This window comes from Ambystoma mexicanum, chromosome 3q (assembly GCF_040938575.1).
Source record: "Ambystoma mexicanum isolate Mex_15411 chromosome 3q, UKY_AmexF1_1, whole genome shotgun sequence".
Classification (NCBI taxonomy): Eukaryota; Metazoa; Chordata; class Amphibia; order Caudata; family Ambystomatidae; genus Ambystoma; species Ambystoma mexicanum.
Window position 1 is genome coordinate 578689878 of NC_090926.1, and position 26336 is coordinate 578716213.

At 46.3% G+C, this 26336-nt stretch overlaps 1 protein-coding gene across 1 annotated transcript in view; it reads right to left on the reverse strand.

The window, feature by feature from the left end:
- The window catches only part of SLC25A38 (solute carrier family 25 member 38), a 547641-nt gene that overhangs the window by 227169 nt on the left and 294136 nt on the right, over positions 1 to 26336 (reverse strand). Inside the window, exon 4 of the mRNA XM_069654371.1 lies at positions 11351 to 11530. Coding sequence (XP_069510472.1) covers positions 11351 to 11530 — 180 coding nt within the window. The remainder of the gene's footprint in view (positions 1 to 11350; positions 11531 to 26336) is intronic.

Sequence of the window (26336 nt, forward strand, 5' to 3'; positions counted from 1 at the left end):
TTTCATCCGCATACCACACACAAACCAATGGTCTAGTTGAGTGGTTTAACAGGACCCTAAAGAGCATGGTTGGAGCTCCGGAAGAGCACCAAAGAAGAACATTGGATCTTCTAATACCATGCTTACTGTTTTTGCCTACAGAGAGGTACCTCAGGAGGGTGTTGGCTTCAGTCCCTTCCAGCTTGTTGTGGTCACCCTGTAAGTGGGCCCTGTTAGGCAGAAACCTGTGCAGTTCCCTTAGGGACCACCGCAAAAGACTTACGACTACAGGTGTTTGGCAGTAAACCCACTTGCTAGCAGTCTGTACCACACAGATTCACTTGGTAGCTGTGGCTGAGCAGTCAGACTTCCCTCAAGAAGAGTTAGGCAGTATATAGAGTATACACAATAGGTACAGCGATACAGTAGCACAAGCAAACACTTACCAGAGCTTTGGTGTAAAAGTATATAATTATTTATTTAAAGACACACTTGTAAATTACACTAGCATAAAGAGAAAAGTAAATTCAGCACACAGTCACTATTATATATATATACAACCCTAATTGCTTATTAGACAAGTCTTAGTGAGAAACACCACTTATTTTCAAACAGAGGTGAGCGCTTAAGATAAGATGGCACTCTAATAAGTTATTAAAAAAGGAGGGAAAAAGGCAGAGTTATGGAAGCACACACATTTCAATACTTTTAAAAGAACCACAGTAAGGCAGGATAGGCAGAGTTTTACTGGAGAGCAAGGAAGTCAATTGCAAGGCCCACTCTTGGAGAGAGCAAGCAGAAGGGGTCCAAGTTCACACAGTGGGGTTATGCCCAAAGAGTCTTGTAGATAGTTCGCACACAAAGAATGAAATTAAAGTCAGGAAAAGTTAGCTAAATTGTCCCAGGCCAGCCCAGGTTAGAAAGTCGAGGCTTTACTGTCACCCCGAACGATCTGTCGCAAGGGAAGCCAGGCGGGACACAGTACCTTAAGTGTGAATGAAGCTCCAGCGGGGGCAGTTGTTCCTGGCAGCGGGTGCAAGTCGGTGTTTCGTCCAGAGGAAGAGGAGGTCTCGCCGTGGAGGAAAGATGAAGGTCGTTGCACTGCCAGGGAAGAAACCAGCCGCGGAGTTCTTCGGTTAAAAGGTACTACCCTTCTCTTTGCGGTAGTGGTAAACTGTGGTGTTACGGTTGCCGGGGTGCTTGGCACGGGCAAGGCGGCCACGAGATGCTCCAGGAAGGTGAAAAGAAGGTGAAACTGGTTATCCCCAACAGTCAAAGGAAGAAGACTCTCCGGACTGGAGATCTCCTCTGTCGTCGGGAAAAGTGGTGAGACGATTCAGCAGGGCTCCACCGGTGGTGTCGTCGTTGCAGGTCGGCTCAGCTTCTCCCTCCTCGGATTCTTAGGTCCTGTGGCGACTTCTGAAGTTCCAGTCCCCAAAGCCCTGCTTTTATGCAGCAAACCCCCATTCATTCAGCCTAGCTGTCAATCAAACATGCTAAGTGGTGAGCCGGCCGGCTCACCACTTGGGCCAATCACACAAGAGTGCTACTTGAGTTGCCCCTCCCACACCCTCTGTGGTACCCAGACAGAGTGGCACTACTTTTGGAGGCTTCTGTGGAGAAGCCCACCAAAAAGTGGAACAAAGGGCTCGACTTGGGTTGGAGTCACAGAAGAGAACACAAACGCCATTTTAGAATCGAGTTCTGGCAAAAAATACCAACCGGTGAATTAATATTAAATAAATAAACCGGCGGTATGTTCGAGGCTATAAGAATTAAATAATTAAAGTTGGTAGCCTCGAACAATGGGAAAATCCCATAGAGATATATTTGCGGTCGAATATAAAAAGTAGTATCCAATGCCACCAGCCAAAACTCGATCAGGGGGGACGGAGACGTGCCCCCTCGAACAACAGACCCCTGGGCAATCGAATTGCCCCAACCAGTACGTCAACAATATGATGGTTTGTACTGGTCTCTGTTCATAATTTGGGACTAGTAAAGCCAATGGTGACTTTACATGCCCTGGGAGACGGTAGTCAGTCCCAGGGTATGGAGTCTATGTTTGGGGGGTCGCTACGACACCCCTGGGTTACGGCACAGAGGGTGCTGTGTAACCCACATCAAAAACACATGAGACTCTATGGAGTAAAAGATCCCATAGCCCATAAAACACATGGAAAGACAAAGGAACACCTCAAACCATGTCTAAGAGTGGGAGTAAAAGAGTCTCACTCTTAGCAGGAGAAAATATAAACCCCAAAAATCCAGCAAAGCTGCTGAGGGACTCACTAGGTTTGGGAAATTAGCCTTTACAGAGAATTCTCCCTAACAGGCCCTTAGCAATAGTCAAGGAGTGGTGGGAGATGACCACTCCCTCTATCACTACCAACGTAGTAAACTATATACTAGGACTCAGAAAAAATGGTACTCCTGATGGGTCGGGCTAGTGAGAAGTTGAAGGCTGGGCAAGCTCTGGTAAAACATCGGTATGACCAGAAAGCTGGCCTCATCAACTTCGCACCAGGTCAACAAGTCCTGATCATGAATCCTAGAACACCTCGAGCTTTACAGGACAAATGGTCAGGCCCTTACACAGTGGTGGGGTCACTGGGTGAGGTCAACTATTTAGTGGACCTTGGAAAGGCTGGACAAGCGCCAAAAGTGTTCCATGTAAATAGACTGAAGGCTTTCATCCCAAGAGGTCAAATAGCTGCACTGGTGTTGGTTTGAGATGTTGAGGAGGTGGAGTCAGAACCTCTCACTGACCTGTTCCAGGGCAGTCCTTCAGATAGCTCAATTGAGGGTGTCAAAGTGGCCCTCACCTGACTTCTGATCAACAAGATGAGGTGAGACGTTTGCTGAGGCAGTTCTCCCCATTGTTCTCACAAGCTCCTGGTTTGACACCTTGGTGCAAACATGGTTTTGACACAGGAGATAGCGTACCTACCAAAAGTAGGGGATACAGAATGCCAGACAAAGTAGGGTCTTACATTAAGACAGAGGTCAACCAAGACAGATGCACACCCCTTGCCTAGAACAGATGAACTGGTGGATACATTGGGTGCCTCCAAATACCTTAGCACATTTGACCTCATTGCAGGCTATTGGCAAATGGCTCTTGCAGAACATGCCAAGGAGAAGATAGCTTTCTCAACACCAGAGGCCAGTTCAGGGTAATGCCTTTTGGGTTGAAGAATGCACCTGCCCCTTTTCAGAGGCTTGTGAATCATGTCCTTAATGGGTTGGATGAATTCTGTCTTGCGTATCTGGATGATATAGTAGTTTTCAGTGCCACCTGGGAGGATCATGTGAAACCTTAGAATTGTGTTGCAGGCTCTTCACAAGGCCCACTTGACCATAAAGGCCAGTAAGTGCCAGATTGGACAAGGCTCAGTGGTCTACCTTGGACATGAACTAGGTGGAGGGAGGATACAGCCTCTACCCAGTAAAGTACAAGCAGTACAAGACTGGCATACCCCCACTACACAAACCCAGGTGAGAGCCTTTTTAGGACTCAACGGGTACTACCGAAATTTCATGGCAGACTATGGCACCATAGCTGCCCCTCTGACTGCTTTCACAACTCCTAAGAAACCCAAGAAGGTATCTTGGTCCGAAGAGTGTAAGAAAGGCTTAAAAGACTCCTTGTGCCAAGCCCCTGTTCTCCGGGCCACCGATTACCAAATACCTTTTATTGTGCAGACAAATGCCTCCGACACTGGAATAGGAGCTGTACTATCACAAGTAGATGAGAAGGGCAAGTAACACCCTATTGGATTCATTAGTTGGCAGCTTAAGGACAGGGAGCTCAGGTGAGTAGAATGTTTCTCTGTTGTGAGGGCACTAAGAAAGCTGAGGCCCTATCTCTATGGGACCCACTTCACTGTGCAAACTGACCATAACCCTTTATAGTTTCCAATGAACATGAAGGGATGAACATGAAGGGAGAGAATCCAAAGTTGCTCAGGTGGTCCATAAGCTTGCAAGGGTTTGACATCACCATTGAGCACAGGCCACCAGGTGTCCAACATAGCAATGCTGATGGGTTGTCCAAAATGTTTAACCAACCTGAACTTGAGACCCATCCAGGGGTGGCTTAATTCCCCTGTCCTTGGTCTGGGAGGGGCGAGTGTTAGGAAAGTTTCCCATTTATGTGTAATTTTCCCTCCAGTTGTGTACCCCCCAACTTTTTGCTGCTGTTTAAACACCACAGTCTGACTTCGCCAGTGAAGCACAGCCTTCAGCTCCACTCCACTGGGCATTAATCACTTTATTATGGGGAAACTGACATGCCCTTAAAGTCAGTCAGTACTGGGAGACTTTGTTTGCCTTAGTCCTTTCCAATGTTGCAACTTTTCTGCAATATGTTACAAGTGCATAATGTATCTTACAGTACTGTGCGCTTGGGTCTTCCTTTCATTTCCAAAAGCCCTAGACTCCCTCAAAGGATTTTTTAGAAGTGCAGATGTGCATTGGACAGGGCTGATGGCAGCTTATCTTTTCATTTATTTTTAACCCTATCTTGCCACGCAAACCGCATTTACTGCGGTTGGCACAGGAAGGTGGCCTGGCTCCTAAATGGCCATGCCACGAGGTTCTTTGTCCTGTCCTTTGGCCATCTTGCCCCTTTGCCTTCCCCAAGTCAAGCCGACCCGGGTCAGTCCTTATTTGGGCATACATTCTCCCGTGAAAAGCCAAGCTTTTACGGGCTTCTGCATGCCTTATGTGTGTGTGCCTCCAGGATGTGGGCTGGCCTGTCTAGTTCCAATACACATCCTGGGTGCCAGAGAGTCTGGTGTGCTGGGAATGACTGGGACAACCGTGGTCCATGATTGGTCCACGTCTGGTGTGCCTGTATGTGAGCAGGTCTCCCATTGGGTACGCTTCATTTTGGCGCAAAGGAGATTCTGGATAAGAGAAGGCCCCAAACACCCACAACAGGTTGATCTCTTGAGTTCTCACTGAATCTAGGAAAGGATTCAAGTATCCTGAAACTAAGGAGCCGAGTCGAGGAACTGCTGGTGACCCACTGGAAAGTTTGGCACTCTGAGCCCGCTGCTGTCTCGCTGGACCCCTCTGCATCTGATCGCACCAGAAGGTCTGCAAAGGCGCTTCGATTAGTGGGACCAACTATTCATGGGACCTTCATCTAAACCTGCAAGTTAGCCTCTTCGGAAGTGTCCCTTGGCAAACCAGTAGGCTGACAGCTTGCGTAGGACCTTTGCTCTGAACCTGCTGCCGTTTAGAGGAAACCCTTGAAACTAGGTACATTGCAAGCTCTGTGTTCACGGCACTCTCACACCGAATTTCATACACTTGGCATTCCCAGGTCTGAAATAAAGAAAGAGCGCCCGAACCGGAGTACACACGGTTACTGTGTCGCCCAGCTCTGGTGACGAACTTCGCAGGTGCCTTGCTGCAGTGCCCAACTGTGCCCTGAAGCCTGCTACAGTCAAACTGGCCTGACCCATCCACCAGGAGCGAAGAAATCACCACTGTCCCCACCAGGAAATCATCGCTGTAACTTTGCCACTGAAAGCCGCTGTGCCGCACAACTGCCGCATTTGAAGCTGCAACTGAAGTGGACTCAACTGACGAAGTTTGGTCCAGAGTGCGCCGGGGGGCGGTGAGTACTTGCAACCCTTACCGGTGGCCCCTAGCGCATCCACCCACTTTTACGCACAAGTGTTCCCTGAGGGCAACTCACCTTTCCACAGATAGCCTGTGCTACCATCCCATTCCCAACTCCTGGAACCTGTTCTGCCCGTTGGGGTAGACCCTCCATGAATAGTGGGAACTCATTCTTCATCGCCTCACCCATCTTCCTGAGCTGCTACATCCCCTGCCAGAGACCCCGTTTTCGCCCTTCTGCACTATCGCGTGCACCAGAGTTTAACAGTACTTTTGAGCACTAGGCTCCACTCTTCGTAGGGACTGGACTGCCACTCAGCTAGGGATTGATTGATAAAAAACTGCCTAAAGACTATTTGCACTGCTTGATTCCTTCCCTTTTAGGTTGTGGACCCATTCTATGCTATTAACCCTTTAGACCACTTCGTATTGTATATATGTGTTATAGTACAGTTGTATTGGTTTGATGTATTACTATTGATAATTGCTTTGTGTTGAAGTTCAAAGGCCTTGAATAAATGTACATGTATTTTTAATATATATACACCTGTCTGGGAGTGATTTGTAGTGTCCTTTACTCCGTGCGCTCATTGGGCCTCATTACGAGTATGGAGGCAGCCATGCCTTGCCTCCATACCGTGTTCCAAAACCGGTTCCCCCAATGAGGACTTACCGGGCTATACCAACCATGGAGGACCTGGTAAGTTCTAATTGGAAAAATCCATCCCCATTCCCATTTGAGCCCCCATAGGGGAGGGAGCTGATATTGGGGCCCGTTATTAGCTCACTGGTCGCCTCGCGGGACCCGCTAAGGACGCCTGGTTTTACCGCAAGGGAACCTCGTAATAGGGCATCCCGTAATGAAGGGTGCCTGTACGGGACCGGCACCCTTCATTACCGGAGCGCCATGGCTGTAATGAGGCCCTTTGAGGTCTTTCAGTCACCCACCCCTCCTGAGACCTAGTCTTAACCGCTGCCAATAGTACCTTGATTGGTCTGGCTTGCCCAGAAGGTTACCCTGTTCCAAGAAACTAGGCTGGCCTTCTGAACCTCTGCCCACCAGGTCAGAGTTCAGAAATCCATTTTAACACCTATGGAATGGGGATTAACATACTCTTGCAAGCACCTGTAATCTGGCGTTTTTTCCAAAAGAGCAGGCGCCGGTAACGTTATTACCATTTGTTGGTATCCCACCAGATTTACCAGCGGGATACCACCAAACTTATAATGAGGCCCAATAACCAGATCAAAGGCGTTGTGATCAGGGCCAAATATGCTCCATCTCTGGTGAATCTATTTATAGGCCAATTTGAGCAAACGGTGGCACTAAGCAGCATTTGTGCAACAAATTGCTCCATTGCGCAGGTACATAGGCAACATACTTATGATCTAGACAGGGAGATCATTTGGACTATGTCACATTCCTAAATGACAGATCCGGGATAGAATTTACTCTCACAGCCAATGGACAGATGATAAACTTCTTAGACCCTTTAGAGAGGCGACAGAGGTAAACTCCACATTACTAGCAAGTAGCTGCCATTGTAAGCACACAATAGAGAATATTCCCACAGGGTAACTCATGAGGGCACCCAGAAATTGCAATGAGGAAGGCTTTTTCACTCAAGAATGTAATAATTTGAAACAGAGGCTTCAGCAACTAGGGTATAAGATAAGTACAATAAACAAAGCCATTGACAAAGCTAGAGGGACATGAAGACTGGGTCTTCTTACCGCCAAAAATAGAAACAAGTCACACCAGAAAGAGGAGATGCGCATGATTACCCAGTACTCTATGGACAGCAACCAAATGTATAAGATTTCCCACAGGCATGATGGACACAGATCTCAAGACAATTCTGGGAACCACAACCAAGATCATTCACACTAAGGCACCCAACCTCAGAACTACACTCCGCTAGTCATACCTGAAGAATAGTACACCAATGGGAATCACTGAAGGAATAACAAGAACAGGCTTCTGCAAATGTGGAACCTGCAATATGTGCACATATGCATTGGACAATGTCAAAATCTTCGCTCCACACGCTAAAAAACCATACACATTAAGCACGAAATGCATGTATTTTTATAAGAGGAACATAATGTTTCAGATGCTTTTGCGCTTATATGACATGTTACGGATCACTTAGGTTGCCTCTCAACCAGATTATTGCTCTGTGATTTAAATATCATAATATGGACTATTGTTGATCACTCAGATCGTTTTCTTACCAGACGAATGTCTCTATTTTGATTTGTTATATTTTCTATTTTTCATATCCCTCTTTTCAATTTTCACTAAGCATGTTTCTGTCAAAAATGACATTAGTGATCTCCAGCCATTGCAATACGGCACCAGAATACTATTATCATAGGTAGCGCCATAACCATTTTCTCGCATACCATCAACAATCATGTTGCCTGCATTCGAGAAGACTCTGGTCCTGCAGACGAGACATATATCCGAATTAGACTAATAATCTGACTCAAGTTGCTATACCCCTTTGACAAAGTGCCTGAGCGCATAGAGTATATTTATTGCATCTGTCACTAAGTTACTGTTTAGACTAATGTGTACAGTCTGACATTGCTATTTAATAACAAAAAGAAACGGATGATGTTGTACATCAGCGCCAGAAGTAATCAAGCTACATATAAAACAATAGAAACAAAATGGTGGTGCTGCAGCCGCATGCACACGAGTGACGTATGCCAGCACTCAGCCGAACCTGTGTTGCAATATACGGTTCAGGCAATGGTTAGGATTACTTGATTTGCATGGTTTGTCACTTGGGGCATATTCTTCCCTTGTAAAATACTAAGCTTGTATTCACAGCCCATATAGTCTCCACCACACGGGGCACACTGAAATCTGCTCCGCATGACCATTAAGTTAACATGGCACTGATTATCTTATACTTATACCATATAAAAAACACTTGTCTCGCTGCCCCTGAACTGGAACTCTAGTACATGTTTCACAGACTCATCATGCACTATGGTGCTTCATCCAAACTCATGAACATCCACATATTGCTATAGAGAGATCGGTGACGGATTCATCTGTAAAAACATCTCTTCTACGGGGATCGTATGACAAACCGTGCACATGACCTGGAAAGCATGCCCAACTCTGGCCAGACACTATGGTACACACCTTCCTTACTCCCTTCCCATCATTTACAATAAGAGGTGCAGGGGATCAGTATTACCTTTGATAAACAGTTTTGGAAACATTTCTGAAGATTGGCTTAAACATGCAGGGACTTATACATTGATGGGATGTTCAAATATCTAAAGCAACTTTAAACAAAAAGGGAAGGAAAACACACACGCACAGTACAGGCATTTTTACACACTCGTGACATAGTGGATACCCTGGTTGAACTCTAGATATCATCAATTTTCCACTACATAACCAATTCACACAAATTCCACAAGCCCACTCACATTAGCGAGGAGATTTTATGAAGGGCAAGTACCATTTTTATGGTACTTGACCTTGCTGGCGAGTATGGGGATGTTTAAAACATCAATTTGATATTTACTGCAAACAAACTTTGCAGTAAATGGCAAATAGGTGGCCAGTGGATGGACTTTGGGTGGCAGCATTGCACACAATATGAAGTTTGCTTATGGTGACATGCATCATTTTACAGAAAGCACAGCTAAATATTATCTTATCACCTGTCACCATGAGGCAAATGCATTGCTCTTGGGTCGAGTATGCAAATCGTCATGCAGGTCAAGTGGGAATTTTAAGAATTTGCAAGGCATGTATTCCCAGTAAACGGACACAAGCAGTATACCTCAATTATAGGCACTACACACCCAAGAAAATTCATGTCTACATCAAGACCATACCAACACGTGTGCCAGATGCATGCTTGACATTGCACGTGGATTTTCAGCATGCACTGCACCAAATTCAGAACCTTCTGGCTACAAGTAGTACATACAGTCAACTTGATTACCAAAGGAAACGTGCCAATGACCCCTCGGGTAGGTCTGTAGTGCAACCAGATGCAGATTCTTATACATAGCAAGGCGCAGAGTAGCTAGATCATGGTATAAATGCCAATCCCTGTCCTATGAGGGATGGCTGGCAGATTAACATTTTGTAAGGAATAAGAGAATGCGTACAGTGGCCTTTTCCAACCCATCAATAGACCCAAAGACCTATGATCAACCTTACGCGCTTACTAATTAACAGCCTCCTGGTCAAAAATATAACCTTGCGATTACTTTGCGCTACTCCATATCAATACACGTATACCAACAAGTACAAAGAATATCAGGGGTGCGTCCTTGTGCAAGGGTCTGCAACCTGTGGCTCTCCAGATGTTTTAAACTATGACACCCATGATCCCCCAGCACTGACTATGTTGACTACGGCTGATGGGATTTGTAGTGCAAAACATCTGGAGAGACAAAGGTTGCAGACCCCTGCACTACTGGGATGGGTGACACGGCTCCCCACATTTACAATCACAGCAATCTGAAACACGTATAGGGTACGACTAGCTATAATGTGGGAGCCAGGTTACACACATGCTTCTAAATACAGCGTCAATTGCGATTATAGTGTTACACATGCCCATTTGCATTATGCATTTGGCTGATAATGGGAATGTTATTGAGAAACCTTTATAAATGAAAAAGATAAAAAGGAAAGTCACAACAGAGGGAGTGGTCAGTATACATTGCGGGCATTGGGATGTTCAGACATTCCAGAGACTGCACCATCAGGTTATTGTACTAGTACTTGTTCTTAAAACATCGTCTTTAGTTGTACAATACACTGCAACCTCCTGTGAACACTGCCCTTCTGCATCTTTGGAATGTGATGTACGTTCCAATGAGACGCAATGCATAATTTATTGTTTCACAAAAACCAAACGGAATTTAAAATAATAATAAAGATCCCATGATGAGACAGACGTATGGGAATCTATAAACGAAAACTTTACTCATAGTAGTGACAACGGTACTCTTAGTCAATAGCATCCTTTCCTCCATGCGTATGGGAAAAAAAACTGAATCAGAGTCCGATGTTTGGCAGCAGTTAAAATAAAATTCCTAGAACTTCTCTAGCGTGAAACGTGTACGGGCAAATCCGGGCTTGGGTCCTCACCCTGCTCCACCGCCAGTCCCTTTCTCTGTGGTGATGGGAAAGGAGCTGTCCTAAGTGGCTGAGAGTTTTGTGCCCAAATTCACTCATTCTCTGTCCTCTGCGTCTATATCCAATGGCTTCAGGTGTGTAGTGTAAACAAGCTGGGAAACTGGAATATTCTGCTAACAAAAAGCACAGGATTGTGACCCAATATACAATGACTCAATTTGAATAAATTGTATATCGTTAACAAGGATTCAGAACATTTGAACAATAAGAGCTATGGAGTTTATTATGTAACCGAAGATAGAAAATGGACATTTACGTAGTCTGCATTTGAAAACTGTTAATATGAGATGGGAGTTACAATTTGGACATGGGACCTGTGCAATAAGAAGACCCAATCGCAAGACCGAAACGACAGGGGGTGTGGTTGAAGTAAAGCAGGTCTTACAGTAACACATGTTAGTCAGTGTGCAGTCATAGCATTGAGATGCTTGGTGTAGGTTTGATAAGCTGGAAGGTACATCAGTGAAAAAGAAGACTGTACTGCAGCCATAACATATAAATAATATGTAACAATCACGACTTGAAAAGTTTAATCATAGATTAGGAACTCACCTCGTAGCGAGTCTTCACCACAGTTATGGGCAGTATGCAGACGCCTGCCACAGCACGAGAAGTAACGCCAAGCATGACCGATTCCATTGCTGTGGGGGGCCGTATACCCAGAAAGTGTTGCTTCATGGAATACAAGGTGCTGAAATAAAGTCCGACTCCAGGAACGCATCTGATGAAGGACTTGAAAAATGTCGAGTGGGAAGCAAGGAAAAGAGAAAATGTACAATTTACTCAGCGCAATCCCAATTGTACTTGAAATGACAGTTTGGCTGCTGGTATTCCAACTATGCCATGTTAATTTTCTTGCAACGTATTACAGCAGCTCACGAACACTTGGGATTTATTAGAAGGCAACCAATTCTCCTAAAAGATGATAATGTCGAAATGAAGCAAAGAACACAAATCTCTAATGTAACCTAAGTGTTAGGAACACTGGCATGATAACAATACACCTTATTGTGCAACAAAAATGACAGTTGATCATATGAAAATCAGTATTTTTTTGACAATTCTTTATTAAAATGTTCCAATCTTATAATTGTTCTTCCAGGAATGAATATTTTGCAAAAGGTTCAAATCTTACAAAAATTGAATCAATGGTAATAATACTCAATCGACACGTGATTCAGATACTACCAGGCCATTTTTAAGGCCGATAAAATGATAAACAGCTCCTGAACTCCCTTGCTAAAAAGAATCTTTTAATACGGATGTACTTCAGGTTTTATATTTTGTCATGTTAGCACAATAATAAATGCAGACTGCTTCCATGCTGTGAAGCATTAGAAAGAGGATCTACTGAAAATGCTTCCTAGCTTCTGCCATTTTACAAGCACAAGCTTCAAATCCAATGATATACCTCCCCAGCTGCAAGTTGGCACAAACAGAACCAGTTGGTGATGCTATGAAAAGGTAGCCTCTTGAACACCATAGACAGAAGAACATGGGAGCTCAACTATGTGAAGATGCTCAACCTAAAAAACAGTGGTCTGAACTGAGACATAGATGTGCTAATGACATACTGTGGCCAATGTAGTGCCTATGGCTATGGCTATAGAGGCAACCAAATGCACAATGCCAGAACCAACTGGCCAGTACTACCTCCCACCAAAAGCTGTGGGACACTACAGTTCAGAACCCGTATCCAGAGATGGCACAAAACACCAACAATGGTAATCTTGACTATGAAAGCACAAATGACTATCACCCATTTTCGAGCACGAAGCACACAGAGATAACATTAAAGATTGCACCAATTAAAAACTGAGAAATAGATTTTGTGTTGGTTATGTCATTTGCAAGCCAGTAAAAGCATGGGTAACTGCAGTTAACTATACAGTACTGAAACTGGATAGTGGCTACAAAACAGCAATACTTACACCTGACTTAATGCTTTTGTGTACAGAGTGGTGTAAGGGGCATTTTTCAGCTTAACTTGGAATTATCCGCAGCAATTTCAATGACCTGTGTGTAGCTACCAGGGAGATGCAAACTAACATTTTCATTAGAAAAGCTGACCTATAAACATTTAGATTGTTTGAGGAAAATTCAAACTAACACATCAACTTTCAAACAGCGAGTCTATGTCTTACATGTCAAGATTGCTCTATGACATAATACATATTTTTTCAAATTTACGAGGTTCCACCTAGACAACCTGCACTTGATATTATGTGCAACAGTGGTATTTGATAACCTGTGCTCTTGTACAAATAATTCTCAGCACTGCTAGAATTGCAAATAGTTTTTTTAATGAGTTCTGTTAGATGTCCATCATGATAACAGATGAATAGCTCTGTTAAGAGGGTGGCTGTTTGAGTACTGCATAACATGCACACTCTTTCTGAAGCCAATGGAGTTCCAAGTGAAGGTTGTTTCTTTTAATATTTGTGAAAGTAGAATAGTCCATTTGAGCCAACTCACACATTCCACAACTCCACCTAGTAGCCATTGCTGGAAGTTCACCTCCAGAGTCCGAGCCACATCAGCAAGGCATTGTGGGTATGCAAATTAGACCAAATGCAGACCTTTTTCTCCAGGAAATGTCTTAGTTTTAGAGGGCAGTGCTGCTTTATACATAGCTTAATCAACACAAAATTTCCTTGGAAATTTGACATATTCCTTATAGGTAGTAAAGGAGTCTAGATGTTCTATCATGTTAGACCAATCTATATTGAATAGTTTTAGCTTTGTCTGGGCAGCTCTAATAAGTTCTTCTTCAGATGATTGGCTATCGTTTAGAAGCTTTGTCATATTGCCTTTAAAGATGTTAACAGAGTCCACAGATTTTGCTATTGAAATTTCCCTCAAATCAATGTACAAGGAGTTAGCCAGTGGGCATATTATTTTTCTGTAACAAGATAGCAGTCTCCAGAAGACCCTGTATTATAACGAGATAACCCCCAATTTGTGTCTTAAGACAACATATGGGATAGACTTCGATAACCAAGGGTTTCCTTCTAGATAACTCACTGTAGAGTGTTTAAATATGGACCCAAGTCTGTTGTCGTCCTATCCAGACCATATAAGATGATCGATTCCACTTTGTCGAGGTAGAACCGAAGTAGTGGGAGGAGTGAGAATTCACACAGCTGATTGTATAGTCTTTTTAGCTGGGATAGTAACGGCCGTGACTTAGCTCTCAATGAAGCTTTCCACTCATATATAGAGCTACTGTTAGTAAGATTGTAACCCAAATATCTGATGAGACTCTTGGTAGCCTTTGATCTCCCACCTTCCAATACATAGTTTTCGGTCTGGTCTTTGTCGAAAAGACGAAGATTTTGGATCAGTCACCGTTAAACAGGAGGTTATTCTCTGTGGCATATTCAAAGAACAGGTCAAGCTTTTGCTGTAGTCCGATGGCGGTCGAAGAAGATCAGGTTGTCGACGAAAGCTAACCTGTTGAGTTTTAGGTGGCCCAGCTAATCGGATAGGTAGTACCCTGTGACCAAAGGCTATCAATGTTGCAAATGTATGCATTGAAGAGGGCAGGAGTCAGGACACAGACCTGCCTTAGGCCCTCAAAAGTCTCGACTGGTCCTGACCCCATATCCTCCCTAGTCAACCTGACTTTGATAGAAGTACCACTATGCATGGCAGCCAACAGCTGTACCAGTTTTAGCAGCATATGCCAAGGCAACAGTTTGTTCCACAGGGTAGTCCTATTGACTCTTGTCAAAGGCACTGCTCATATCGATAGATGCCATGTATGTTGTACCGATTGAGCTCTTTTTTACAGCTACCTGAAGGTGGGCCATAATGGTAGCATTTAGCGCGGTGCCCATGCAGGCCGGAAATGTGTGATGATACCTAGAAGCACTAGCGAAGCACTAGCGAACTGTTTAAGTCCCACAACAGGAGGGATGCAAAAATGTTGCTTGATGCATCCAGGAGGGCTATGGGCCTGTAATTACTGGGATTGTTAGTGTCACCTTTTTTTATGAATAGGGAATTTAATTAATGGACTCAAGACACATCAGAGGAAGACAGTGAGTGGCAAAGATCGACTTAGAGACTGCTTCCAAAGGACCTACCCATGCCCGCGGATCACTCTTGATGACCACAGGAGCTTGGGCGTCTGGGCCTGGCATCCTAGATGCCTTTGCCTTAGAAATAGCCCACAAAAAGTACTCTTTGTTCCATGGGCAGTCACCAGGAACCACAGGCCCAATTATCCTATGGCCTGCCTGCATGACCCCGTCAGGTTTTGCGTACATATCCAAATAATAGTCTGTCCAAGACTGTACCGAGACCAGCCATGCAATGTTCGACTTCAATATACCCACCTTCCTGTTGCTAAGGGCCCAGAATTCTTCAGTATTACTGTTACTGAGTTTTTCTAGAATTTTCCGGTTATCTTTGTCGCGCATTTGTATTTTTTATGACTTCATGTGGTTCTTATACCCCTGCAGAATAAGAGTTCAGGATAAAAAAAAGTGTTCTGCAACCCTAGAATCAAGGGTATGCAAAAGTGTTAGGTCCTAGTATCTTGCCCTTTCCAACTAGTTCCTGTAGGCATTGCAACACTGTAGTATTGCATTTTTCTACAGAAAAAAGGTCACATGTGGCCTCCCCTGCTAGGCTTTGATAATTACTTTCCTCAGTACTGTTGTAAAGCCACGACAAGTTGTTATGTTCCATTTAACTGAGTACACACCTAGTTGCAGAAATCATAGCCATGTTTGGATAGAAGAACAAGTTACCCATGGTAACGTTCTTTCGACTGGATGTTCCTCCCACGTATTCCTTATCTTTGATATTTCCCAGTATCCAGCTTGCTGCCTCTGAATTTCTTTTTCAGTAGAGGGTGCTGTGCATCGGAGCCTGGTCAAGACAATGTGCCTCAGAGTTCTCCGTCTTGACGTCTATGTCATCGCAGGTATAAGTAGCATGCGCAGCACCCGTTGGTCTTAGTTCCGTTTTGACGAGTGGAGTACTGTGTTGTTGTTTGACAGTTACTCCCCTTGAGAGAGTGCAGACTGCAACCGCAAGAGAAGTTTTACTGCGGGGTAGGTTGGGAGGGGCGATAAGGAATACGTGGGAGGAACATCCAGTCGAAAGAATGTTACCATAGGTAAGTAACTTGTTCTTCGAATGGATTGTGCCCTCCCATGTATTCCTAATCTTTGAAACACTCCCAAAGCAGTCTACATAATTTGGAGGAGGGAGTAACATTTTTTGCGATCATGTTTGTACAGAATGCAATACTGCTTTTCCAAAAGCAGAATCTTGGCTTGTGGAGGAGTCTAGACTGTAGTATTTAGTAAAGGTGTGCTCAGACGACCATGTGGCAGCTGCATATATATCCTTTATTGGAACTCCCCTCTGCAAAGCAGACAAAGTTGCGACACCACTGGTTGAATGAGCTCTTAGATGTTTTGGAGGGTCGTTACCCGCCACTCTGTAACATTCCGATATAGTTAGAATAATCCATCTGGAGATGGTTTGTTTGGTGATGGATAGACCCAATTTGTGACCTGAATAGCCCACAAATAATTGGTCACTCTGCCGCAGTTTTGCCAATCTGGAAATGTAAAAACGAAATGCATGTCTAGGGTCGAGTCCGTGAAGTCTTTCTTCCTCTTTCCCCGGATATGGTGGAGGATAAAAAGATGGTAATGTTATTTGTTGAGTAATATGAAACTCAGACAACCTCAGGGAGAAAGGTAGGCTTCACCTTTAGTACCACTCTGTCTTTATGAAAGACAGTGTGAGGAGGCTTGCAGAATAAAGCCTGTAGCTCACTCACCCTTCGGGCAGATGTTACTGCCACTAAGAAAACGGTTTTCAAAGTAAGAAGTCTTAATGGACAAGAATGTAGAGGCTCAAAAGGAGCACCCATTAGAACATTTCAAACCAGGCTGGGATACCACAGTGGGTCCTGAAAGGGGGTCGGAGGGTAAACATTACTTAACCCCTTTAAGAATTGTATTACCAGAGGAATCTTAAAGTAGGAGACTTCCTCTGAAGTGTGCTTAAAAATAGAAAGTGCTGCCAGGTATCCCTTGATGGTACCAAACTGGAGCCCCAGATTTGCCAGATGTAATAGAAAAGATAAAACCAATGGTGTATTTCATGAGAAAGGGTCAACATTCTTATCTCTGCACCAGATGCAGAACTTATTCCAGCGGCAGCGCTGTAGAGATTTGGTTGCTGGCCTTCTGGCCGAAAGCAAAACCTCCATTACGTTGTCCGGGAGGTCCCAATCCTTGTATCTCAGCCTCTCAGAAACCATGCATGAAGGCTGAGAGTCCGGATTTCCAGATGGAGAACCTGACCCTCCTCTCACGAGAGAAGGCCCTCTCTTTGTGGAAGACGTATCAGAGGGCAGATGGGCATGTCTAGAAGGTCCTGGTACAACACCCTCCTGGCCTAGTCCGGGGCAATTAGAATCATGGATTTCCTGAACCTTCTCAAAATCCCGATTACGTGAGGAATCACGGGGACTGGAGGAAACGCATACAGGAGTGGAAATTCCCAGTCCACCACAAAAGCGTCTCCTAAAGCTCCTCTTGGGGGAAATTCCCTTCAGCAGTAGGGGGAAGATCTCTTGAAGGACTTCCTGTGCTAGTGTAATGCTCACCTGATTCCCACGGAGGCGCGGGTCTTGGCAGGAAGGTGTCCGTAACACGAAACGTGATGTGCAGGATTCGGTTGGCTTCTGGGGTCGAACCTCTCCGCACTGTGTGTCGAACTCGAAGGGTGAGGTTTCTGCAGGTGAAATAATATGGGGATTAAAGGTCTGGGTTGTTGAATGTCCCTATCTCTCTCCTCCCAGCTTGTCTGTTGAACCCCCCTCCCAGGTCAACTTGCTCACCTTAGATAGGTGAATGCTGGGCTCTCCATCTGCGTCTAGTGCAGGGTGCCGTTGCCAGTTCCTTCACTGGTGAAACGTTAGCCTCTTGACTTCAGAGGATGAGTACCGGCGTTGTCTGCACGACCGGTAAGTTTCTGGACACCTTTAGTCTTTATAGTCTTTTATGCGTGGCAGTGAAGCGCCTGGAATTGAGTAAGTATGGCAAGCGCTCTTACTGTCTCTTTCTTTGTCTTTGCAGGCGACGATGCAGAAAGAAGAAATCCGGAATCCGCCACGTGCCGGTGAGTGCTGTTGTCTATGCAGGTGAAGATGCAGCGTGAAGAATCCGGAATGCACAGCGTGCCGGTAAGTAGAATAATGCTGTTTATCTTTGTGCAGATGCAGCGTGAAGAATCCGGAATGCACGGCGTGCCGGTAAGTAAAATAGTGCTGTTTGTCTTTGCAGGCGAAGGTGCAGCGTGAGACACGGCCGCTGCCGATGGATCAGGTAAGCAAACACTGTGTGTGAAAGTTCGTTCTGCTAACCTGTTGTTTCTGATCTTTTGCAGGTGCTGATATTGCTCGGGTACCGGAATGGTGAGTATAATTCTTGCAGGTTCAGGATCTAAAGAAGAAAAGCTGGAGCAGACTCGGTGAGCGTTCTGCTGCTGATGCAGAATAACGCGAAGCACGTTTCATCAATCGGGTGTGGTTTAAATAGCCTTGGAGTGATGAGGCGTCTCCTTCCACGGCCCCGCCTAGGTAAGAAAAGAGTTCCTGCTTCCAGAAGAGTTCCAGTGGAGTGGTGCTGCCCCACCCAGGTAAGAAAAGTAGTCCCAGTTCACCGAGGACTTTTAAGAGTCTGGTAAGTCAGCAGCATGGTCTGCCGCAGGTAAGTCCACCCAAGCATCTTCACACCAATGATGAGCCCGGCGCTTCCAGTGCCGGGACCGAGGCTTCTGATGAGCCTGGTGCCACCGGCGCCAGGACAAGGTCCAAAAGGTCCCTTTGGGGACCGGCTGGTGCCTAGGATCAGGGTTAGGGGCCTGCTTCCAAGGACGTTGGGCTGATCCTGGCTCCTTGGAAGCAGTGATCATGACAGCTAGTTCCCACTCGTGCAAGACTCTGCTCTGCCTGCTCAGAGCATCCGCCGTCGTGTTCTTCTCTCCGGCTAGGTGAACTGCCGACAGAGAGATTCCTTCTTGTATTGCCCAATACCAGAGCTTCATTGCCTCTCTGCACAGTGGTAGTGACCCTACACCTCCTCTCTTGTTGAGGTAGTACATGGCCACTGTGTTGCCCATCATTATCAGGACATTCTTTCCCCGTACAGAGGGCAGGAAGGCCTTCAGCGCTAGTACGATTACCCAGAGCTCTAAAATGTTGATGTGTAGTTTGGACTCCGATGGAGACCAACGACCGGTGATGGTCAAATCGTTGGTATGGGCTCCCCACCCCGTTAGTGAGGTGTCTGTCAATACTAATATCTCTGGGACATGGTTGCCAAAAAGGTTCTCCTTTCAGAATGTTCTCCCGGCAGGCCCACCACTGGAGATCCAGTAAGACTCTGTTTGGGATTTGTAGGAGATCTGACACCCTTCCTGAGAACTGTGACCACTGGGTCCTGAGAGCCCACTGCAGAGATATCATTCTCAGGCGAGCCTCTGGCACCAGAAAAATGCAGGATGCCATGAGACAGAGTAACCTCAGAAAATCGAAGGCCGGTAGATGTTGGGCATTCTGGAATTTTGTCACCATCTGCAGAATGTCTTGAGCCCTCACCGCTGGTAGCAAGGCTTTTCCCAGGGATGCATCCAGGACTGCTCCGATGAATTGAAGTCTTTGTGATGGTATCATGTGGGACTTCTTGAAGTTGAGGGAGCAGCCCAGGCTGTTGAGGGAGTGGCAAGTATAGCGGAGATGATCCAGGGCTTGTTCCGGGGTACTGGCCCTGATCAACCAATTGACTAGGTAGGGGTAGACGTGAATCCCCCCTCTCCTGGGACTCGCTGCCACAACCGCCATTAGCTTGGTGAAAACCCACAGGCGGAGGTAAACCCAAATGGCAGAACGCAAAACTGATAGTGAGTTGCCAGCGGCGAACCTCAGGTACTGTCTGTGCTTGTGATGGATAGGCACATGAAATTAAGCATTCTGGAGGTCCAATTTTACCATCCAATCCTGAAGCTGGAGGGCCTGAAGGATTTGAGAAAGGGTTCCCATCTTTAACTTGACCTTCCTGAGGAACTTGTCAAGTCTCTTAAATCCAAGATGGGTCTCAATCCTCCCTTCTTCTTGGGGATTCGAAAATACCAACCCTTGTTCCTCTCCGCTACTGGTACTGGTTCTATAGCACCTTTCTCTAGCAGGGTTAAAATCTCCTGCATAAGAGGCGGATCTGGAACTTTCAGAGAGTTGTTCCCCGGTGGATGACTGAGGTTTTTGCAGGAAAGGTAGGCATTAACCTTGGGCAATTGTTTCCAATGCCATTCTGTCAGATGTTGAGAAAACCTGCCTCCTACTGCAGTCGTGTTTGAAAACCTCAGAGAGGTTTTGAGGGACTGACGCATTGGCTGAAGGTAAAGCAGCTGCTGCTTTTGCTGTCTTAGTACCTCTCCCCCACGGGGGAGTTGTTTATGTCCTCTTTGAGCTGTCTGTTCTCTGCCCCTTCCGAATGCGAATGTTAGCGAAAAAGAACCTACTGCTCCAGGGCGCACCTGTGGGGCGGTTTGGAGTTTGCCTTATTGCAGCTCTAAGGAATTTGGCCACCGCTTTGGAAGTTTGCAGCTTCTCCAAACTCTCCTCAGCTTCATTTCCAAATGCACTACAAGGATTTCTGGTGTAGGATGCTTAGAAAGGTACAGAGGGTCAGAGCTAGAAGCTCTGAATTTGGCTGTTAGTTTTTTATTTACGGCCTGGTCAACCTTGGGTGTTTCCCAATTGGAAGTCACTCTCCTCTGTAATGCCTGATGGAAAGGGACAATATGGTTCTCCTGTGGTCCCTTGTCTAATATATCAGTCAAATCGTCCTGTTCAAAAACAGGCGTGGGTCTGGACCATCCTATATACAGTAAAGTAAATAGGGCAAGAAGCCTCTTTTTTGTTAACCGGGGGCCTGACTTGAGAGGGTAAATGAGTAATAGAGAGGAAAAACAGAGTTAAGGCTATCCCTCTCTTTGACGCACAGGAGGTGCAAGCAAAACTACAGGGGGCTAGGAATTATTATGAACTAGCAATTTGATCACACAAGCAAAGTAGAGATAATACTGATAAAACAAAATGTATTCGCATTTAAGAAACAATAAAAAACAGAGGCTAGATTACTAGACATGTACTGAGCATAAAGCATGTAATTCTGTACATAGTGAGTTTAGTAGCACACTGATGGTGGTTCATGTACTGTCACAACATTTAGCAGTACATTTGACAGTAGATATGTACTGCTAAATGTTGTGACGTATGCTTGTGTGATCAAATGGCTAGTTCACAATAATTCCTAGCCCCCTGTAGTTTTGCTTGCACCTCAAGTGACTCTCTGTTCTTCCCCTCAATTACCCATCCCATATACTCCATGACTCTCGTCATGTGTTGTCTGTAAGTTACTTCTGCATGATGCCCAGGATCAGTATCAATACCACTTGCTTCATGAAGACAATCTTGCAAATTTTTCATGCGAGATTCTTCGGATATAAGTTCATCCGGCACAGATGGTGTTCCATACTGTAACCCAAAGGGTGTGTCATCCTCAGAGGATTCCTCTGGGTCTTCATAAATTGAAGATAGAGTTTTAAAGTACTCTGTATGTGGTTGTGGTACATAAGTCTTCTCAAATGAAGTGGGTATAATGGATGTCATAAACAGAGCCGAAAACGTCAAAATCGTTGATGTCGACGTTGATGGTCTCGACACAAGTGCTGATGGCTTCAATGGAATGGACAATGGCGTTGATGTTTGCATCATTATCGTCGATGACTTTGACGAATGTGTTGAAGGGATTGACACTCGAGGCGTCGATGGCTTCTACATCGGAACCGGCACAGACAGCGTCGAAGATGCACTCTTCGGACCTGGTGTTTCCTTCGGCATCAATGTCGTTGATTCTTTTATGTTTAGAGCAGGCTTTCTCTCGACTCGAGGGATGTGATCGCTCTCGACGAGGTTCAACATCCGGGTCTGAAGACGCACGGCTCTTGTGCGTCCAAGGTCTTTCGACTGGAGCATCGCCTCTAGGTGTTGTCGAGGGGGGCAAGGCGCATTCTCGAACACCATCATACAGAGCCTAAACTCCTCCCACTGAGCTGGGGTACTAGATTTTGAAGGGCAAACAACCCTATACTTATACCTGCTGTGACGTCAAGACGGAGATCTCTGAGGGACATCGACTCAACCAGGCTTTGACACACAGCGCCCTCTACTGAAAAATTAATTCAGAGGCAGCAAGCTGGATATTGGGAAATATCAATGAAAGAAAGAATACGTGGGAGGACACAATCCATTTGAAAGTAAGCAGATGAGTTGGCCGATGTATATAAAGATGTAAAGCTAAGTAAGTGGTTGCTAAGCTCCAAACTCTTCATTGCTGGATGACTACACAACGATTTTAGGCCTTGGGATACATATTTGTGATCAATCCATGAAGAGGCGTTCCCTCTATGGCAAGTAAAGGCTTTAGCTTTGTGGGGCCCACCCTGAGGCATACACAAGAGCCTGTCATGCCGCGCGCTCGCTCGCGTGCGCCACTTACCTGCTACGGGGATCCGGGTCCTCGGCCTCGGCAGTCTCCTCCTTCATGGAGACTCTATCCGCGGTGGCGTCTTTCCCCACGCCTTACCTACTTTCTGGTTTTGGGGTTTGGAGGGGTCTTCTCTGGGTTGCCTGTTTAGCCTTCTCCCTTCCTTGTCTCCTGTCCCGTGGGATTCCCTGGTCAGTCCTTCCCGTCCTTACTGCCTGGCCTTTCCCTTCCTCCGCCTTGTGCCCTGCCGGTACCCGTGCCTTACTGCCTTCCTGGAAGACCTGAAGAACAGCTCATCCATCTACTGGTGTTTTAAGGACACATTCGCCTTCTCTGCCAGTGGAAACACTGTCCCGACGTTACGTTAATGCAGAGAAGTGCCACCCGTGGCGTTGGGAGTTGGTTCAGTGCTATCCTGCCATTTATTGTCAGGAGGGTGTTGGGTTAATTTTCCGCGTTACTGCTTCATCGGCATCGTCGCTCCGACAGACTGGCAGCCTCGACTCCACGAACCCCGGGAAGAAAAAGGTAGCCAGCGATCCCGTGAAACCTCGTTTAACAGATTGAGACGCCTTTCCTCCAGCCTCGACATGGATGACATGCAGGAACTACACGAAGAAATGCGTGCCATGCGCCTCGAGATGACTACACTTTGCCAGGAGAACGACACCCTTCGACAAGCGATGGGCCGGGGTATGGGCGGACTATAACAACCAGTTCCACCGCCTGAGAACACCATGGCTTACACGACTCCCATGAAGTTTGATGGAGACCCGCGTCGAGTGGCAGAGTTCTGTACCCAGTGTAGGATCCATTTTCAGTTTAGGTCCAGTCATTTCGGTCAAGACAAGGCCAAGATCGGGTACATTCTAGGAAACCTGACCGGTAGCGCGCTTGCTAGGGCCGCACCTCTGGTCTCTACTAACAGCCCCCTGCTGGGTGATTTCACCGCTTTTGAGAAGGCCTTTTTGGATGTCTTTCAACCACCTAACTTGGCAGCCATGGCCCAGAACCAACTAATGGAAATCAAACAGGGATCAGGTGATATCATCCAGTATATCAGTCGGTTTTGACAACTGGCAACCGATTCCCAATGGCACGATATCACTCAGAAGACATTATTCCGTCGGGGACTGCGAGAAGAATACAAGGACGAATTGTTGCACATTCCGTAGCCGGAAACATTGCCTGCATTGGTGGAACAAGTCTTACGCATCGACCACAGGTTAGCGGAACGACGGAGTGAACGTCGCAGAATCGACAAGTACCACCCAGTCCTTCCAGTACAATCATCCAGGCCAGCTACCTCAACCGACGTGGGCCCAGAACCCATGCAGTTGGGTGCCATCCGAGGTCCGTTGTCCGAAGCCGAAAAGAAAAGAAGACGGCAGCAAAACCTGTGTTTGTACTGCGGTGGTTCTGGCCATTTTCTAGGCATCTGCCCGCTACGTCCTTTGAGGAAGCAGGAAAACTAACAGGCCCGTTGTTTGGTGTGAAGGCAGCGACGGGCCGTCTCCTTGAATCAGACCTTCATCCCATGAACCCGGTACCCTTGTTGGTCTTGGAAGTTGGTTTGGCTTGGCTAGGGAAGTGTACGAAGACCCGGGCCCTTCTGGATTGTGGTGCATCAGGTAACTACATCGATGCCTCGTTCGCGATTTCCAATGGGATTCGTCTACACTACAAAGAACGGCCTACAGTGGTAGAAGTAATCGACGGCTCTCCATTGTCTTCGGGTCCGGTGTGCCAACGGTCCGATCCCTTGTGGCTCTCTGTGGAAGGGCATCTCGAACAAATCTCGTTGGACGTCATCAAGTCTCCCTCTTTTCCGGTGGTGCTGGGCTTACCTTGGCTGCTTTATTACAATCCTCAGGTCAACTGGACTGCACGATCCCTGGTATTCACTTCGGCACGTTGTCCTCAGGACTGTGGTCTTCACGATTCCTTCCCAGCGATGTTGGAGTCTCTTAATCCTGTCAATGTATCTGACCGTCTATGTGCCACTCAGTCGGTACCTCAGGAGTATGCCGGATACCTCAAGGTGTTCTCCAAGCCAGAGGACATTCCTTTACCACCTCATCGACACTTTGACTGCTCCATCGATATCCTGCCTGATGCTGTCATCCCCCACGGCAAGATTTATTCATTAACCCAACTCGAAAAGGGACTCCTACAGGATTACATCAATGATTGCCTCAACAAGGGCTACATCGTGCCGTCCAAGTCTCCCGCAGGATTCCCGCTATTCTTTGTCAAGAAGAAAGAGGGTACTTTGCGCCATTGTATCGACTATCGCCAATTAAACGAGATCACAAGGAAAGACAGATACCCACTGCCACTCATCCGGGACATCATTGAATCCCTGAAATCCGCGCAGGTCTTCACCAAGTTGGATCTTAGAGGGGCCTATCACCTGGTGCAGATTAAGAAGGGGGATGAGTGGAAGACGGCCTTCAAGACACCTTTTGGTCATTACGAGTACAGAGTAATACCGTTTGGGCTCTGCAATGCCCCGGCCGTCTTCCAGCGGTTCATGGATGATATCTTTTCGGACCTTATTGGTATATCAGTATGGGTATACCTTGATGACATCCTGTTTTTTTCTGACACTCGCACTGCGCACGTTGCGCACGTTCAGGAAGTACTCCGTAGGTTAACTACCAATCACCTGTATGCCAAGGCTGAGAAGTGTCAATTCCATCTGGAGAGTATGGAATTTCTGGGCTATGTAGTCAGCAGCACAGGAGTGCGGATGGACCCCGTGAAACTGCTAGCCATACAGGAATGGAAACAGCCACACAGGGTTAAGTCTTTACAAAGGTTCCTGGGCTTCGCTAATTTTTATCGACGCTTCATACCACGTTTTTCTCACCTTGCCAACATGTTAACCCGCCTGACCAGCACCAAAGTACCATTTCTCTGGGACTCACAGGCTGAGGTGGCATTTCGGGAATTGAAGAAATCCTTCATGTCGGCTCCTGTTTTGATACATCCGGATGATGAAAGGCCGTTTTTAGTTGAAACCGACGCCTCGGACTACGCAATTGGTGCGGTCTTACTACAGCAAGATCCAGTTACGAAAACAGAACACCCGGTGGCCTACTATTCTCGGAAATTGTCTGTGAGTGAAAGAAACTACGCTGTGATTGAAAAAGAATTACTGGCTATAAAAGCGGCATTCGAGGAATGGCGTCATCACTTGTTGGGTGGGAGGTATCCGGTGGAAGTTCGCACGGATCACCGTAATCTTCAATTTTTACGGTCTTTGCAATGCAGAACATCCCGGCATGCTCGTTGGGCCTTCTTCTTTTCGCAGTTTGATTTCACGGTCACGTACATCCCAAGTTCCCAGAATGTGAAGGCCGACGCCCTGTCTCGGTCCCTGGAAAACAACGTCGAAGGGGCCAAAGACCCAGAACCTCTGATTACTTCGAAGCATTTCCTGTCAATGGTGACTCCCCAGCTTCAACAGTTGTTAGAAGCCAAACGGACGGATCCCTCAAGGTCACAGATACTGCAACGCTCTGACATCAAAGAACGTGACGGCTTGTTGTTCTTCGGGGATCGTCTGTACGTTCCCACCTTAGAGCTACAGAGGATCGTTCTGCAAAATTGTCACGATTCCGTAGTTTGTGGTCACCGAGGAGTTCGCACAACTCAAGAACTGGTCGCACGGAAATTCTGGTGGCCTGGATGGGCCACGCTGGTGAAGCTCTACGTGGATTCCTGTCCAGTATGTGCCCAGACCAAGATTCCTCGCAAGAAACCCATTGGTCTCCTGAAACCCACGCCAACGCCCCCATACCCTTGGCATACCATTGCTACGGACTTCATCGTTGACTTGCCGCTTTCTGGTGGTTACACGTGTATCATGGTGGTAGTGGACTGCTTCACCAAAATGGCTCACTTCCTGCCCTTTCCTAAACTGCCCACCGCTTCCCAGATGGCACGACGTT